At 43.6% G+C, this 13,025-nt stretch overlaps 1 protein-coding gene across 4 annotated transcripts in view; it reads left to right on the top strand.

The window, feature by feature from the left end:
- Nucleotides 1–6,706: 6,706 nt before the first annotated feature.
- Nucleotides 6,707–13,025, top strand: part of EPRS1 (glutamyl-prolyl-tRNA synthetase 1) — a 59,882-nt gene continuing 53,563 nt past the window's right edge. For all 4 annotated transcript variants that reach the window (XM_032801271.2, XM_032801262.2, XM_032801254.2 and 1 more), the window contains exons 1-2: nt 6,707–6,910; nt 11,036–11,120. In XM_032801271.2, the coding sequence (XP_032657162.1) occupies nt 6,868–6,910; nt 11,036–11,120 (128 nt within the window). In that variant the 5' untranslated portion in view covers nt 6,707–6,867. The remainder of the gene's footprint in view (nt 6,911–11,035; nt 11,121–13,025) is intronic.

The raw sequence follows: 13,025 nt of genomic DNA, 5'->3' as shown, positions 1-13,025 counted from the left end.
GAGAGATAGCTCAGTGGTTTGAGCATTGGCCTGCTAAATCCAGGGTTGTGAGTTCAGTCCTCAAGGGGGCCATTTAGGGATCTGGGGCAAAAATCTGTCTGGGGATTGGTCATGCTTTGAGCAGGGGGTTGGACNGGGGAGGGGAGACCTACAGTTGTTTCACCAGGTAACAGGTTACAGTTTTTCAATATTCACAGTAGATGTTTTTCCTTCCCTTTGAAAGTAAGGAACCCAAGGAAAGTTCTGTTCATGTGAATAGATTTTATGCAGTTATACTGTATACATTTATATTACATAATAATGTCACAGTCCAAATCTATTTCCTTAACTTATTTCAGGGCACGAAACCATAGCCTGAATTTGCTCGTCTTTTGTTGTACATAGACAGCAATACTTAATTCACTTTATATATTGACAATAAATAATTTGTTTTGGTGGGTCCAACTGCTTATAATAAAGTTACTGTTATTGATTCTTAAGCATGACGTGCTTCCTTCTGTAAATAGCAGTTTGACATTTTGTACCATTTTTCAGCATGTGGAAACCCCTTTTATTCTTAGTGTTTGGCATATTTCTCTCTGGTTTCAATGAGGGTTTTTGTAGCAGTTTAGGCTTGTAGGGGATAGTAATGAAGCAGTTTCATTGCTACAGGAGTTAACGCGTCACACATGGGCAGCTCAAGTTCGATTATATATTTTGTAGCTGTTTCTATAGCTATCAGAACTAAGGTCTTTGCATTTCATCCTAACTCTAGAGGGTTCATATGTGTATTCATTCCTAGTCATAATTCTATATGCACCTTTTAAAAGTACAGTTGCTACAGAGTCATTGACAGCCCCTGTCTCTGGCAAAGGCCCAGCATATCAACATCAAGGCACTCTATTGGTGCCTCCACAAAACACTGCTGCACAAGAGCTCACCCAGTCTTACAATGCAAGCATCCCATTTCCTGCACCAGTCTTCTACATCCTGCTTTCATTTTACCCAGTACAGTTTTTCTCTTAGCTTGGCTAAGTTTTTTTGCAACCCCAAAATGTCGAGCAGTTTTTAAATTGACATGACCTCAGAACCTCCTTTTTCAATGTATCTGTTGCAACCAGCTGATACTTATCACCAATTGTTTTTTTTTCCATCTCCTATATAATATTAATTCTTTAAACTGATTTAAATCAGGATATTTAATATTTTAATTACTGAAATTATTTTCTTAAATCCTTATATATTTAAGGGATGTTAAAAGAGGTAATTTATTTGGGATTTGCTCTTAAAAAATACCTATTCTAGATATAAATTTCAGTTTGGTACTTAAATGGAGCAGAGACAGAGTCACTTAAAACACAGGTAAAAGACATACTTACTGTGTTCTGTAATAGTGAAACTTTGGCATTTCTAACCCTATAGTCAGTATTCATTCATAACTAAGAGTTTTTCTATAGTTATTCCAGATTAACTAAAAATAAGAATTAAAAGTGAATTAGTTAAACTGCATTAAACCCCTATGTGGACATTCTCATTCAGAATTTAAGTTGCCTTAATTCAGTTTAGTTTAATTCACTCATTTAAACTAAACTGATTTTAAGGCCATTTTAATTCTGAATGAGACCTTTCATACAGATTTAACTAATTGACTTTTAAATTCACACTTTTAGTTAATTTGGATTAATTTTTCCTGAGTGTCCCCTTGTAGACAAACCCAAAAATACTCCATTAGATATGATACAGGCTACTTTTTGAGTCTGCTTAATAAAAGTTTCTGCCACTGACCAACACGTTTTTCTGTTACTGGGATGCTTGCTAAATTGCATCTAATGCTAAATAACAAAGGTTCTTGAATGATGAATAGTATCAGGGGTAGCCGTGTTAGTCTGCATTCACAAAAGCAACAAGAAGTCCAGTAGCACCTTAAAGACTAACAGATTTATTTGGGCATAAGCTTTCGTGGGTAAAAACCCAACTGAAGAAGTGAGGTTTTTTACCCAAGAAAGTTTATGCCCAAATAAATCTGTTAGTTTTTAGGGTGCCACCGGACTCTTTGCTGTTTGAATGATGAATGATACTGTATATAATGTACTCTTGAGACCTGAGGAATTCACCTAGTCCTGTTGGTGTCACATTGGATATTATGCACATTAATTCCTTGTCCACTGTAAGAGAATGGATCCTTCTATGAAATAAATGAATTGGAAGTTTATTCTGAATATTTTAATGGAGGAAATGGGGTGGAGATGGGAGATGAAAATATGAGATGTGGAAACACTTCTGTATGAAGCAGTTGAACAGTTTGGGGCTGCTTATAGCAGGAAGGGCCAAACTGGCTCATGAGCCGCATGTGGCTCTATTACAATTAAAGTGTGAGCCCCCCATTTATCCTCCTATTCTCCACCTTCCAGACTGGGATGGGGAGCTCAGGGCTTCTGTCCTGCAGCAGGATGGGGGGACTAGCGGCTTCTGTCCTGCAGGGAGCGGGGGGGCAGGGCATCAGGGCAGAAGCCCCACACTCCAGTAGGTGCTCCCCTATGGGGCAGGTTGTGTGTCTTGCAGCTCTTGAACTTCTGAAGATTAGTGTATGCAACTCGGAGGGTCAGTAAGTTTAGCCACTCCTGGTTTACAGCAGTGAATAAATGGGGACATGGTGATAATACCCAGCTCTTATATGGTGCTTTTCATTGGTAGATCTCAAAGCATTTTACAAAGGAGGTAAGTATCATTATCCTCATTTTATAGATAAGGAAAATGAGGCACAGAGAGGCCTGCAAAATAAGGAATGGAATGGAGACATGACAGCAAGCACTTCTATTAACATTTTCTCAAAAGAATTATATTATACACATCTGAAAGGAAAGTTGTGTACATAATGTAAGACTTACTTGTGGAACTAGTTGCTACAATATATTATTGAGAATAAGAGTATCACTGAATTCAAAAAAGGATTACACACTTACGACTAAAATTATCCCCAATTATGGTGGATAGGATTTTATGCTTTAGGAATGAGCCAACTTCTAATTGACTAGGGGTAAGGAAGATGCTTTCTCTAGTAGTAAGTTAGTCCCTAATTGTCTAATAAGGGTTTGTTTGTTTCATCTTCTTTTGAAGTATCTGCCACTGGCCTCTGGCATATTGGGCTGGAATTGTAACTCATAAATTTATTTACGCAATTGAGTGCAGCGAGCACCTATTTTATTTCCCATCAAAGTAGTTATCTGAACTGAATAAGTCATGTTTAAAGTAGTAAAGATTGATTTTAATTAACATGTTCATAAACCTGAAAACATAGATTTGTCTGCATTTTATCCAGTGTTACTACACCCGTAATAGGCTCTAAGGTAGAGGCAGAGATTACTTCTAAAAGCCCCATTAGTTTATTAGCAAGCAGGCTGTTTTCTGCTTGAGAGATCTCCATGCAATCTAAGAACGGTTTCTTACTGTTGTGCAAAACTAGATATGCACAATAAACACATTACTGGGAAACACAGTACACAACTTTCCTGATAATTTGCTGCTCCCAAATTCGTTCAGCTAAGAAAACCATATGTTTTATCTAAATATTCAGTAAATAGGTAGCTTCCTATAAGAAATTAAATAAATCTTAACAGCTTCTGGCCCATTAAGGGTACATCTATATTAGAAGTGCTACAGCAGCACAGCTGCTGTATCCTAGACCAGTGGTACTCAAATTTCTTTTTCACAGACCACTTAAAAATTGCTGAGGGTCTCAGCAGACCACTTAATGATCTTTCCAAATGTTGTTTGTACAGTTTGCTAACTTGTAAAGCGCTTTGAATAAAAGCACTGTATAAAAAAACCTTAATTTTTTTTTGTTCTACATGTAAGCAGAGTCAGGATGAGCTGTGCCCTGACATCTGGTGGTGAATTATGGGAAGTGTGGAAAAAATGTCCGAAATGTGAGATCACAAATATTTGCATAGGCACGCCCAGCAAGGAGCCAGCAAGGAGCCTGGAAATGGTTATTTTGACATTTCTGGGATCCCCAATTTCTTCATTGTTGGGGCGGGATAGATAAGGTGTTGCCACCTGATTGCGTGAATGAGGAACTACAGGACTGCTTTGACAAAAATGTCTCAATATAAATTAAATGACACTTGCTAGACAAGGGACATGGGTTCCAAAACCCAGTGAATGGAGAGAGGTTGGGGACAGGTATCTGTGACTGGTGGTGCAGGCTTTTTGTGGCGCTAGAAGCACCAGTTCCACCCCCTCCTCTCTCCACTGTGGAATGTCAGAGTTGATTTTTTATTCCCTTAAGACTCTAGATACAGGTTGCTGAGCTGAACTCACTTTGGGCTAATGCTGCACTAGCACTGGGGTTCCCCTACTATGTGCTGAAATCACAAAAGAGCTGAAATTACTGAGCTGGGAGCACTAAGTAATGTGCTAACTAGTGGGGGAGCCTGAAGCTATACTGTGGAACAGAGCAGCTGGTGGAGTGGAGCAGTTTGTGGGGATGGCTGGAGCGGAGTGGCTGGCAGAGCGAAGTAGCTGTGGGATGTGTGGAGCAGCCCACAGAGCGAGCGGAGCCGAGCAGTTTGCAGGGACAACTGAAGCAGCTCATGAGGCAGCTGGTGGAGCAGAGCAGTTTGTGAGGACGGCCGGAGGAGCAGAGTGGAGCGGCTGGTGAGCAGTTCGTGGAGAAGGCGGAAGCAGAACCCACGGAGAGGCAGGGCGGTTGGCCTTGGACCACGTAAGGTGCCCCTTTCACCCAGGCTGGGAGGAGGGACCTCTACAGATAGACTCTTGAATTTTGGGGTGGCATTGACCAGAAACTTTTGGGTTGTTGGACTTTGGAGTAATTGGACTTAACACCCTAAGGGGAAAAGGACATTGCCAAATGTACTTGGGGGGTGGTTATGGTTTGTGTTATAACTCTGTTTGTGGTGTTTCTCCAATGGGATGCCGCATTGATTCCTTCCTTTATTAAAAAGATTTCGCTACACTCCGACTCCGTGCTTGCGAGAGGGGAAGTATTGCCTCCTAAAGGCACCCAGGAGGGTGTGGTATGTAAGTGTCCCAGGTCACTGGGTGGGGGCTCAAGCCGGTTATGCATGGTGTTATTGAAACGGAACCCCTGGATACTGAACCTGGCCCTTGTTGCTGCCAACTCAGAGGGGCAGAAGGGTTACATACAAATAAAAGCACACAACTTGTGTTTTAATATCAGTAGTCTTAGCTTTCTAATGTGATGAATGCCTCCCCCGCTGCGGCAAACCCCCGAGCTTGGGCTGGGAAGGAGGGGGTCTCTCCCTATCTCCCCCACTGTGGCTGCCCCTCGAGCTGGGGCTGGGAAGGAGGGGGTCTCTCCCTCTCTCCCCTGCCACAGCAGCAACAGAGCTGAGGCTGGGAAGAAGGGTCATCTCTCCCCAGCAGCCCTGGAGCTGGGGAAAGTCATCTCTTTCTCTGGCCACTGCAGCCCTGCACATCCCAAATTCCCCCCATCCCCTCTTCTCACCTCACTGCCCTCTATTCCCCCCAGAGCCGCCGCCGCCACCACCTTACATCTGCATCTTCTCCATGGTTCAGCCACCTAATTAGTGGAGCCACACCAGCATGGCTCCACTAATTAGGTGGGTGGCCCTTCATTGTCTCATGTGCGGCCACCCAGGCATGGACCTTAGAGGGAACTATCCGCAGACCACCTGAATGGAGCTCGCAGATAACTGGTGGTCCACAGAAGTTTGAGAACTTCTGTCCTAGACCCTTACTAAAGCAACTGCAGCATTTTTTCCCCTGCTGTGGTAAATCCACCTCCCTGAGACAAGAATTCTTCCATTGACCTAGCTGCTGTTTATCTTCTATGGTGTCCACACTACGGTTAAGTTGATCGAATAACGACATTGCACAAGATGTGAAATTTTTCACAGTGCCAAGCAATGTAGGTAGGTTAACCTGTGTTTTAAGTGTTGCCTAAGGATTAGAGGGGAATGTAATGTAATGTTCTGGTAGTGGATGCTGCTGCTGCAGCAGGAGACACCATCTGCACTTCCTCACCCCTCCCTACAGCCACTGGCTGGCTGGAGGTTAGTAGGAGGCTCTTTATGGGCTTCATCAGCATTTGAACAGGCTCAGCAGCAAAGGAAAATTTACTTTCATTTTTATATTTAAACCAATGGCGGCAGCTCAACCCCCCCAGCTGAGGCAAAGTCCTGCCTGGGGACGAGTTGGACACCAAGTTTCATAAAGCCCCAGGTCCTGGAGTCCCGTGCTGGCGACGCTCTCACCACCCACTGGGCTCCGCTTGCCCAGAAAGACTAAAAAAATGCGTCCCCCTCCCCCGAAAGGCTCCAGCCTTCTTTCCTCAGCCCCGGTCAGCTCCGGGCCAGGTCACAGCTGTGGCGAAAGGCCGAGATACCTCCCCGGGAAGGGACCCTGTATGCTGCGGCCTAGGCCCTGGCCTGCTCCCTGGGAACGTACATTGCCATAGCAACGGCTCTCCGGCCCTGAAAAATCCAGGCGTAGCGATGGCAACGCTGGGCCTCGCTTCCGCCTGGCGGAGCGTGGAGGATTCACTACAGGGAGGGGGAATCCGCCGCGTAGATACAGGCACGATGACAAACTTGGAGAGCAGCACTGCCCCCAGGCGCCTCGGAGGAGCGAAGAACCCCTCCCTCCATGTGAACCGGTTTCCGCGGGGCACCTTATAGATGTAACACCAACCAGAGGCGTGCGGTTGCCCATCGCAGGAAGTGACGAAGGAAGGCGGTGCCCCGCCCCGTGGCAGCAGCTCCTGCAGGAATAGGGCGGCCCTGGAAGGGGGCGGAGCCGTTTCAGCTTCGCTGAGCTTCGGCGCGTCCTGCCCCCTCCCTTCCTTTTCTGGCTGCCCAGGGAGCCGGTCGTGGGGGCAGCGCAGCGATGGCGCTGAGCCTGACGGTGAACGCGGAGGTTCCCCCGCTCGGTAAGCGCGGCCCGGCCTGGCCCTGACCCGGGACGCCGGCCGGCTGCCCTTGGGGGCCGCACCCGCTGGGTTGCTGCCATGTTGCATCATGCGGCGCTGGGCGCAGGCTCCTCCATTCATCCTCGCGGCCGTGCGGGGGCGGGGAGACAGACAGACGGGCGGGCGGGAGGGGGAGAGGCAGCCTGACCCTTTGGGGTCTGCGGAGCTAGGTGGTTCCTGAGCCCCGTGGGGCTCAGCCCCTCCCCCCCGCCTGATTCATTCTGCCCAGGCTGAGCCCCTATGCCTGGCTCCCCTCCGCACTCGGGGGCGGGGCTGACCTGGGGGCCGGGGAGAGAGGTGGGGGCTGCCGATGTCTCTTTGGCACGCAGGATCCTTCGGCCAAAGCTGCCCTCAGGGTGTTCCCCTCCAGCGGCTCAGGTCTGCCCTGTTCGGGGCACGGCGCTGAAGAGATTTGTGCTCTGTCACTGGGGGCTCAGCATCGTAAGTGGGTCTTGTCACCTGCCTGCGGAGAAAGTGACAGAAATGCTACCAGCTTTCTGAAACGACACGTCATCTGCATGGCTTGCTGTGCGTAGCCTTGTAGTAACAGAAAGCTGGATATAGTAAACAGCGATCTGAGAAAATAAACCCAGAGCAAATTATGGTCTTGTTCAAATGTAGCATTTTATCGATAACGGAGAACGACAGACTAAATGCGCGCACAACCATAATGAGCTAGGGAGATGCTTCCCCCACTTTCGCTAATGTATTTCATCCCTGACTTGCAACAACCTGGCTATTGCAGTGCTGAACCTCTCTTGAGGTGGCTTTTCTCCAATAGACTGCTGGGTCTGTTGCTGTGTTTAATATTTAATGGAGATGTTGATGCATTTAGTGACTTACTTAGAGGTTCTATTTATAATTGGGTTTCTTAAGTTACTTCACAGGTTGTAGACCAATTTTTTGAAATGGTCTCAATCCAGCTTTTGATTTATTGGCTAATTGTTTCATACACAGATGCCTTTTTCTATATACATATAATTGTATGTGCAAAAGTAGAACCTGCTTTTACAAAATTCATTGCATATCTAATGGATTCCTGTATACAGTGGTGGTGTAGCTTTGTTGGTCCCAGCATATTAGAGCAACAAGGTGAGTGAAGTAATATCTTGTATTGGATCAAATTCTGTTGGTGAGAGAGACAAGCTTTGGAGCTTACAGAGAGCTGCTGTTCAGGTTTGGTAGATGTACTCAGCAATCCATTCCATCTTGTATTTGGTAATGACACTGAGAACTTTTCCCAGACCTGAAGAAGAGTCCTGTATAAGCTTGAAAGCTTATCTTTCTTGCTGACAGAAGTTGGTCCAGTAAAAGATCTTACCTCATCCGCATTCTCTCTCTAGTGGCTGTTCATTTCAAAATCTAGTTCAACATTGGATGGCACATTCTCTTTGCTCTCTTTCCTGCTCCAGTTACTTATGTAGCCAGTGCTTCTCTTTGTCCCTATACACCAGAGGTCCCCAATGCGATGCCTGCGGGCTAAGTGTGCCCACATACTGGCAGGTGGACGAGCATCCGCCAAAATGCTTCTGACAAGCTGCGTCATCCAGAGGCATTGCCACCGAAATGCCACTGATTTTCGGTAGTATTTCAATGGCAAAGCCTCAGGATGATGTTGCTTGTCCGCAGCATTTGGGTGGATGGTCATCCGCCGCCACAGTCCTCCATGGCTTGTCATCTGGTGCCCACCAGACGAAAAAGGTTAGGGACCTCTGCTATACACTGTCTTACCATGTGGGTGAAAAAACCTTCTCTGCAACTGCTGCTATCTGGAAACAGCCTTTCACTCTTCTGCCACACTGATTCTCCGTCTCATTGCAAATCATTGCTGAAGATGCACATTCTTGCCTTGCCTCTGTGCCTTAATTTTTTTTTCTTTATGCTTTTGTAAATTGCATTGTTCAACTCTAGAAAGCATTTTGGGATGCAGTTTGTATGAGATGATTTAAAATATACTTGGCTGTATATTTAAACAGTATCCTGCGGAATAAAATTTAAATTTTAGAAACTTTCTCTCTATTAAGCATTTTCTAATAACGTCTGATAAGAGAGGCAATGTGGTCTAGTAGGTAGAGTACTTGCACAGGAGAGCTGAGTTCTATTCCTGGTTCTGCCTCAGGCCTGCTGGGTGACCTTGGGCATGTTGCATCACCTCTCCGTGCTTCAGTTTCCACATATGCAAAATGGGGATAATGATACTGATCTCTTTTCTAAAGCATGTTGAGATGTGCTGGTGAAAACTACTGTTTTAGAGCACTTTTCAGCATGTGGTCCATGGACCCCTGGAGGTCTGCAGACATGTCTAAGATTTCCAGAGGGGTCTGCACTGCCATTTGACATTTTTTAGGGATTCCCAAATAAAAAAAGTTGAAAACCACTGCTATGAAGAGTTAGGTGGTGGTATTATTATTATGAAAAACATCATACAAAATTGTAATTAGTTGAGGACTTAATTTGTATTTGACAGCTCTTACTGAGTTGTACTTAGACCATGGACTTTAGATTAAACGATTCTTAGGCCTGGTGTACACGGGAAATTAGATCAGTGTAACTACATCACTCAGGGGTGTGAAAAATCCATACCTCAGAGTGATGAAGTTAAATTGACCTAACCCCTTGTGTGGACAGTGCTAGCTTCTGCCTCCTAGAGAAGTGGATTATCTATGCTGACAGGAGAACCCCTCCCATTGGCATTGGTATTGTGTATGCTGAAGTGCTACAGCGCTGCTGCAGCATTTTAAGTATAGACGAGTCCTTATGGATAACATTGAAACACAGTGAACATTACAAATATAACATTTTTATTTAAGGAAAAATAATTGTTTTCTTAAAAAACAAACACTTTTTTATCCTAACTTTTTCCTAGTTCATATTAATAATAGTTCTTGTGAAGTAGGGTGAAAAAGCACTAACTATGAATGTAATTTACGTTAATTACAGAGTTCAGCACCTATGTAGTTCTTTTCATCTTCAAAGCATTGTGCAAACATTAATTAATTCTTGCCTCTCTCACAAAGATACTACAAGTGATAGTACCCCATTTTTACAGATGGAGAACTGAGATGAGGATCATTAAGTGTCAAGCTTAGTGCCAGAGAGGGATCTGACAACTGGGATCACAGTTTGGGAGTTCCTTGCTCCTAGTGCTCTGTTGAGGCTAATTTATTAATACTACCCTTTGTAACTTAAAATACAAAGTGGAGTGCATAACGAAGAGCTATAATGGGCTTTACAGTGCAGGCTCCCCCTTGTGCATGTGTGGAGGCCTGTTGACTTCATACAGGGGTCTCTTAGTCAGAGAGGAGAGGCCAAGGGCATAGTCGCCAGACAGTTGGGTCCCACATACATTGACAGTACATTGTGTGGATGCTTTCTGTACTCCTATGGATAAAAAGATGATTTCAGTCTTTAAGGTGGTTAATCCTTTCACAAGCATTAAATCTACTTTAAAAAAAATGAACTGACTTTTTCTCTCTTCTTTCCATATGCCCCCAGTGGTAGTGGCTGAGGTGCACAGTATTGACAGACTTAAAATGTTGATGTGGCACATAGCCTTACTGTGTGAAGGCATTTGTCCAAGATGTTTTTTCTTCCAGAATGTGGTCTCTTTAGTGGTATGTAGGTCATGACTATTTTTAAATGATGTGTTTAGATGCTAATGCTGCTTTAGGCCTCTTACGAAGAGCATGTGGCAGGCCTCTGCTGAGGAGTAGATGACAGCAATATTCATGTCAAACAATTTGAGCGAGTCTCTTCTCTAGGTTAGTGTGGGATGGGATGAATTTTCAAAGTATCCTTGGGAAGCAAAATTACATTAATACCGTCCTGTTCTGAGATCACTGCAGATTACTGTACGCCAGCTTTTATCCCTTCCTCCTAGACCATAAGGACTGCCAGGAAAAAACTGCCGGTTTCTAGACTAAAACATTGATTCCTTCCCGTCACGCTCTGTGCCTTTCAGTCTGAAGGCACCAGTTAAGACACATGGTGTGTGTGAATAAAAAAATGTAATTGTAACCTATGAAATAGTCTTTACTTAGGAGAAAGATCAGCCATATTTTATCTTTTCTTTTTTTTTTTTTTTAGGAGCTTTGCTAACTGTAGAGCACGTGAAAAATGATGTCAAAATTTCGGTTGAAGAAGGCAAAGAGACCATCCTCCGTGTGTCTGAGTAAGTGACTTTGCATCTCTGATATCAGCATTGGGTCAGCATTTTTTAAAATTGATGTAATGATGACAGTAATCTTTTGCAGGGAGAGTAAAAGCAGTACTAAAATTATCATTGCACTGTATATTTTTTGCAAACAGTTGCAATTTTTACATTTTTTAATAGTTTTCATCTTCTATTGGAAAAATTAGAGAATGGGAAAACATTTAAAGAAAGGTTGAGCGACCTCTGCTGCTTGTGATGTACACATATTTTAAATATTTAGTCTATGCACTCTAGCTCCTTATATGGTGCTTATCACTTTATTATCTAAAGCATTCACTCCTCCATGTGCTGTGGATTCTCATAGTGGTAGCCATCTTGTGATAAACACGTGTCTGTATAAATGTATATACAGTACGAGCATGTGTGTGTGTGCATGTGATGGTGGATAAAGGATTTTATTGGTATTCGTTTGAGTGGACCACCTCACGCTTGAGAAGGGAAGCCACAGTGTCATCCCAAAAAAGTGCCAATTAACTCGAAAACATGTCATCCCATATTTTGTTTATGCCACATCTTCTAGAAAGAAGCTATTTTAGCTATTTCCCCTTTTAAACCATATGCTATTTTTGTTTTCTTGGAGTAACAGGAAAAAATAATACCAATAAGTTCTAAATATTTTTCAAACTGGTTTCCTTTAAATTGTAAAGTTAAGGATTTTAAGAATTAATACCTCATGACCCGCCAAAGATAGAAACACAAAGCTACGTGTCCTGCAGACACAACTCCATTGACTTAAGTCGAGCTGCACCATTTTGTCTGTGTACATCATAGATAATTGTACCTGTAGAAATCTGGGACATGCAGGTCTCCCGTGGGACAAGCATGCTTCTGGTTTTAAAAGTTAACATGATTTTGGACTTTAAAACTGTCACTAATCCATTACTTACTATGCTGAGGTTAAATTTTCAGTCCCTGTTTTTATCTGATCATATTAGTGCAGCTGTGGCAAACTGCTGACAGACTGGAAGTTTGAGGTGCTTCAGTGGAGACTTTAGACCAGAGTGCATCAGAGGTCAAAGGTGCAACAGAAATGCAGGTTATCTGATGGTTGGGGGAATATACCATATGTAGGCATGAAATTATGGGCGCACTAGAGTGGCATCATAGTTAAGTTTGTATCAGGTTTTTTGCCTTAAAGGATCTTTACAAAGGGGCTGTTCATCAATACCAACCTCTACCAAGAACAACTGAGACAAACAGATGAGTGATAAAGCCTTCAGTTACAGTGATCACATAGTGCGTGTTCTATAGGATGGTCTTATGCTTAAAGAACTGGCCTTGGACCTGAAAAGAGAGGGATCTTTCTGTACCTCTGACTTCCTATGTCACACTGAACAAGTAATTTAAACCTAAGGCTTTAGAGGTGGCCACTAATTAAGCTTTTCAGTTTGCTGTATTTATCTTCTAAAAATCAACTGTAAACTAAAATTATAATTAATTACACAACACACAATAATTCTCATTTTGACTATTATACCATAATGCATGATGAAATTGTGTGACAATTCTTTTCAGTCCTTTGCTATGCATTTCTGAAGTCCTTGATGCACACTTATTCAGAGGCTGATCTTTTCAACCATATACGATATTTTCCCCTCTTACTTTTAAGAACTAAGAATGGCTGTACCAGGTCAGATCAAAGGTCCATCTAGCCCAGTATCTGTCGACCGACAGTGTCCAATGCCAGGTGCCCCGAAGGAAATGAACCTAACAGGCAATGATCAAGTGATCTCTCTCCTGCCATCCATCTCCATCCTCTGACAAACAGAGGCTAGGGACACCATTTCTTACCCATCCTGGCTAATAGCCATTTATGGACTTCACCACCATGAATTTATCCAGTGCTCTTTTAAACGCCGTTAT

Source organism: Chelonoidis abingdonii, chromosome 3, assembly GCF_003597395.2.
Source record: "Chelonoidis abingdonii isolate Lonesome George chromosome 3, CheloAbing_2.0, whole genome shotgun sequence".
NCBI classification, from domain to species: domain Eukaryota; kingdom Metazoa; phylum Chordata; order Testudines; family Testudinidae; genus Chelonoidis; species Chelonoidis abingdonii.
This window is presented reverse-complemented; position numbering and strand designations above follow the sequence as displayed.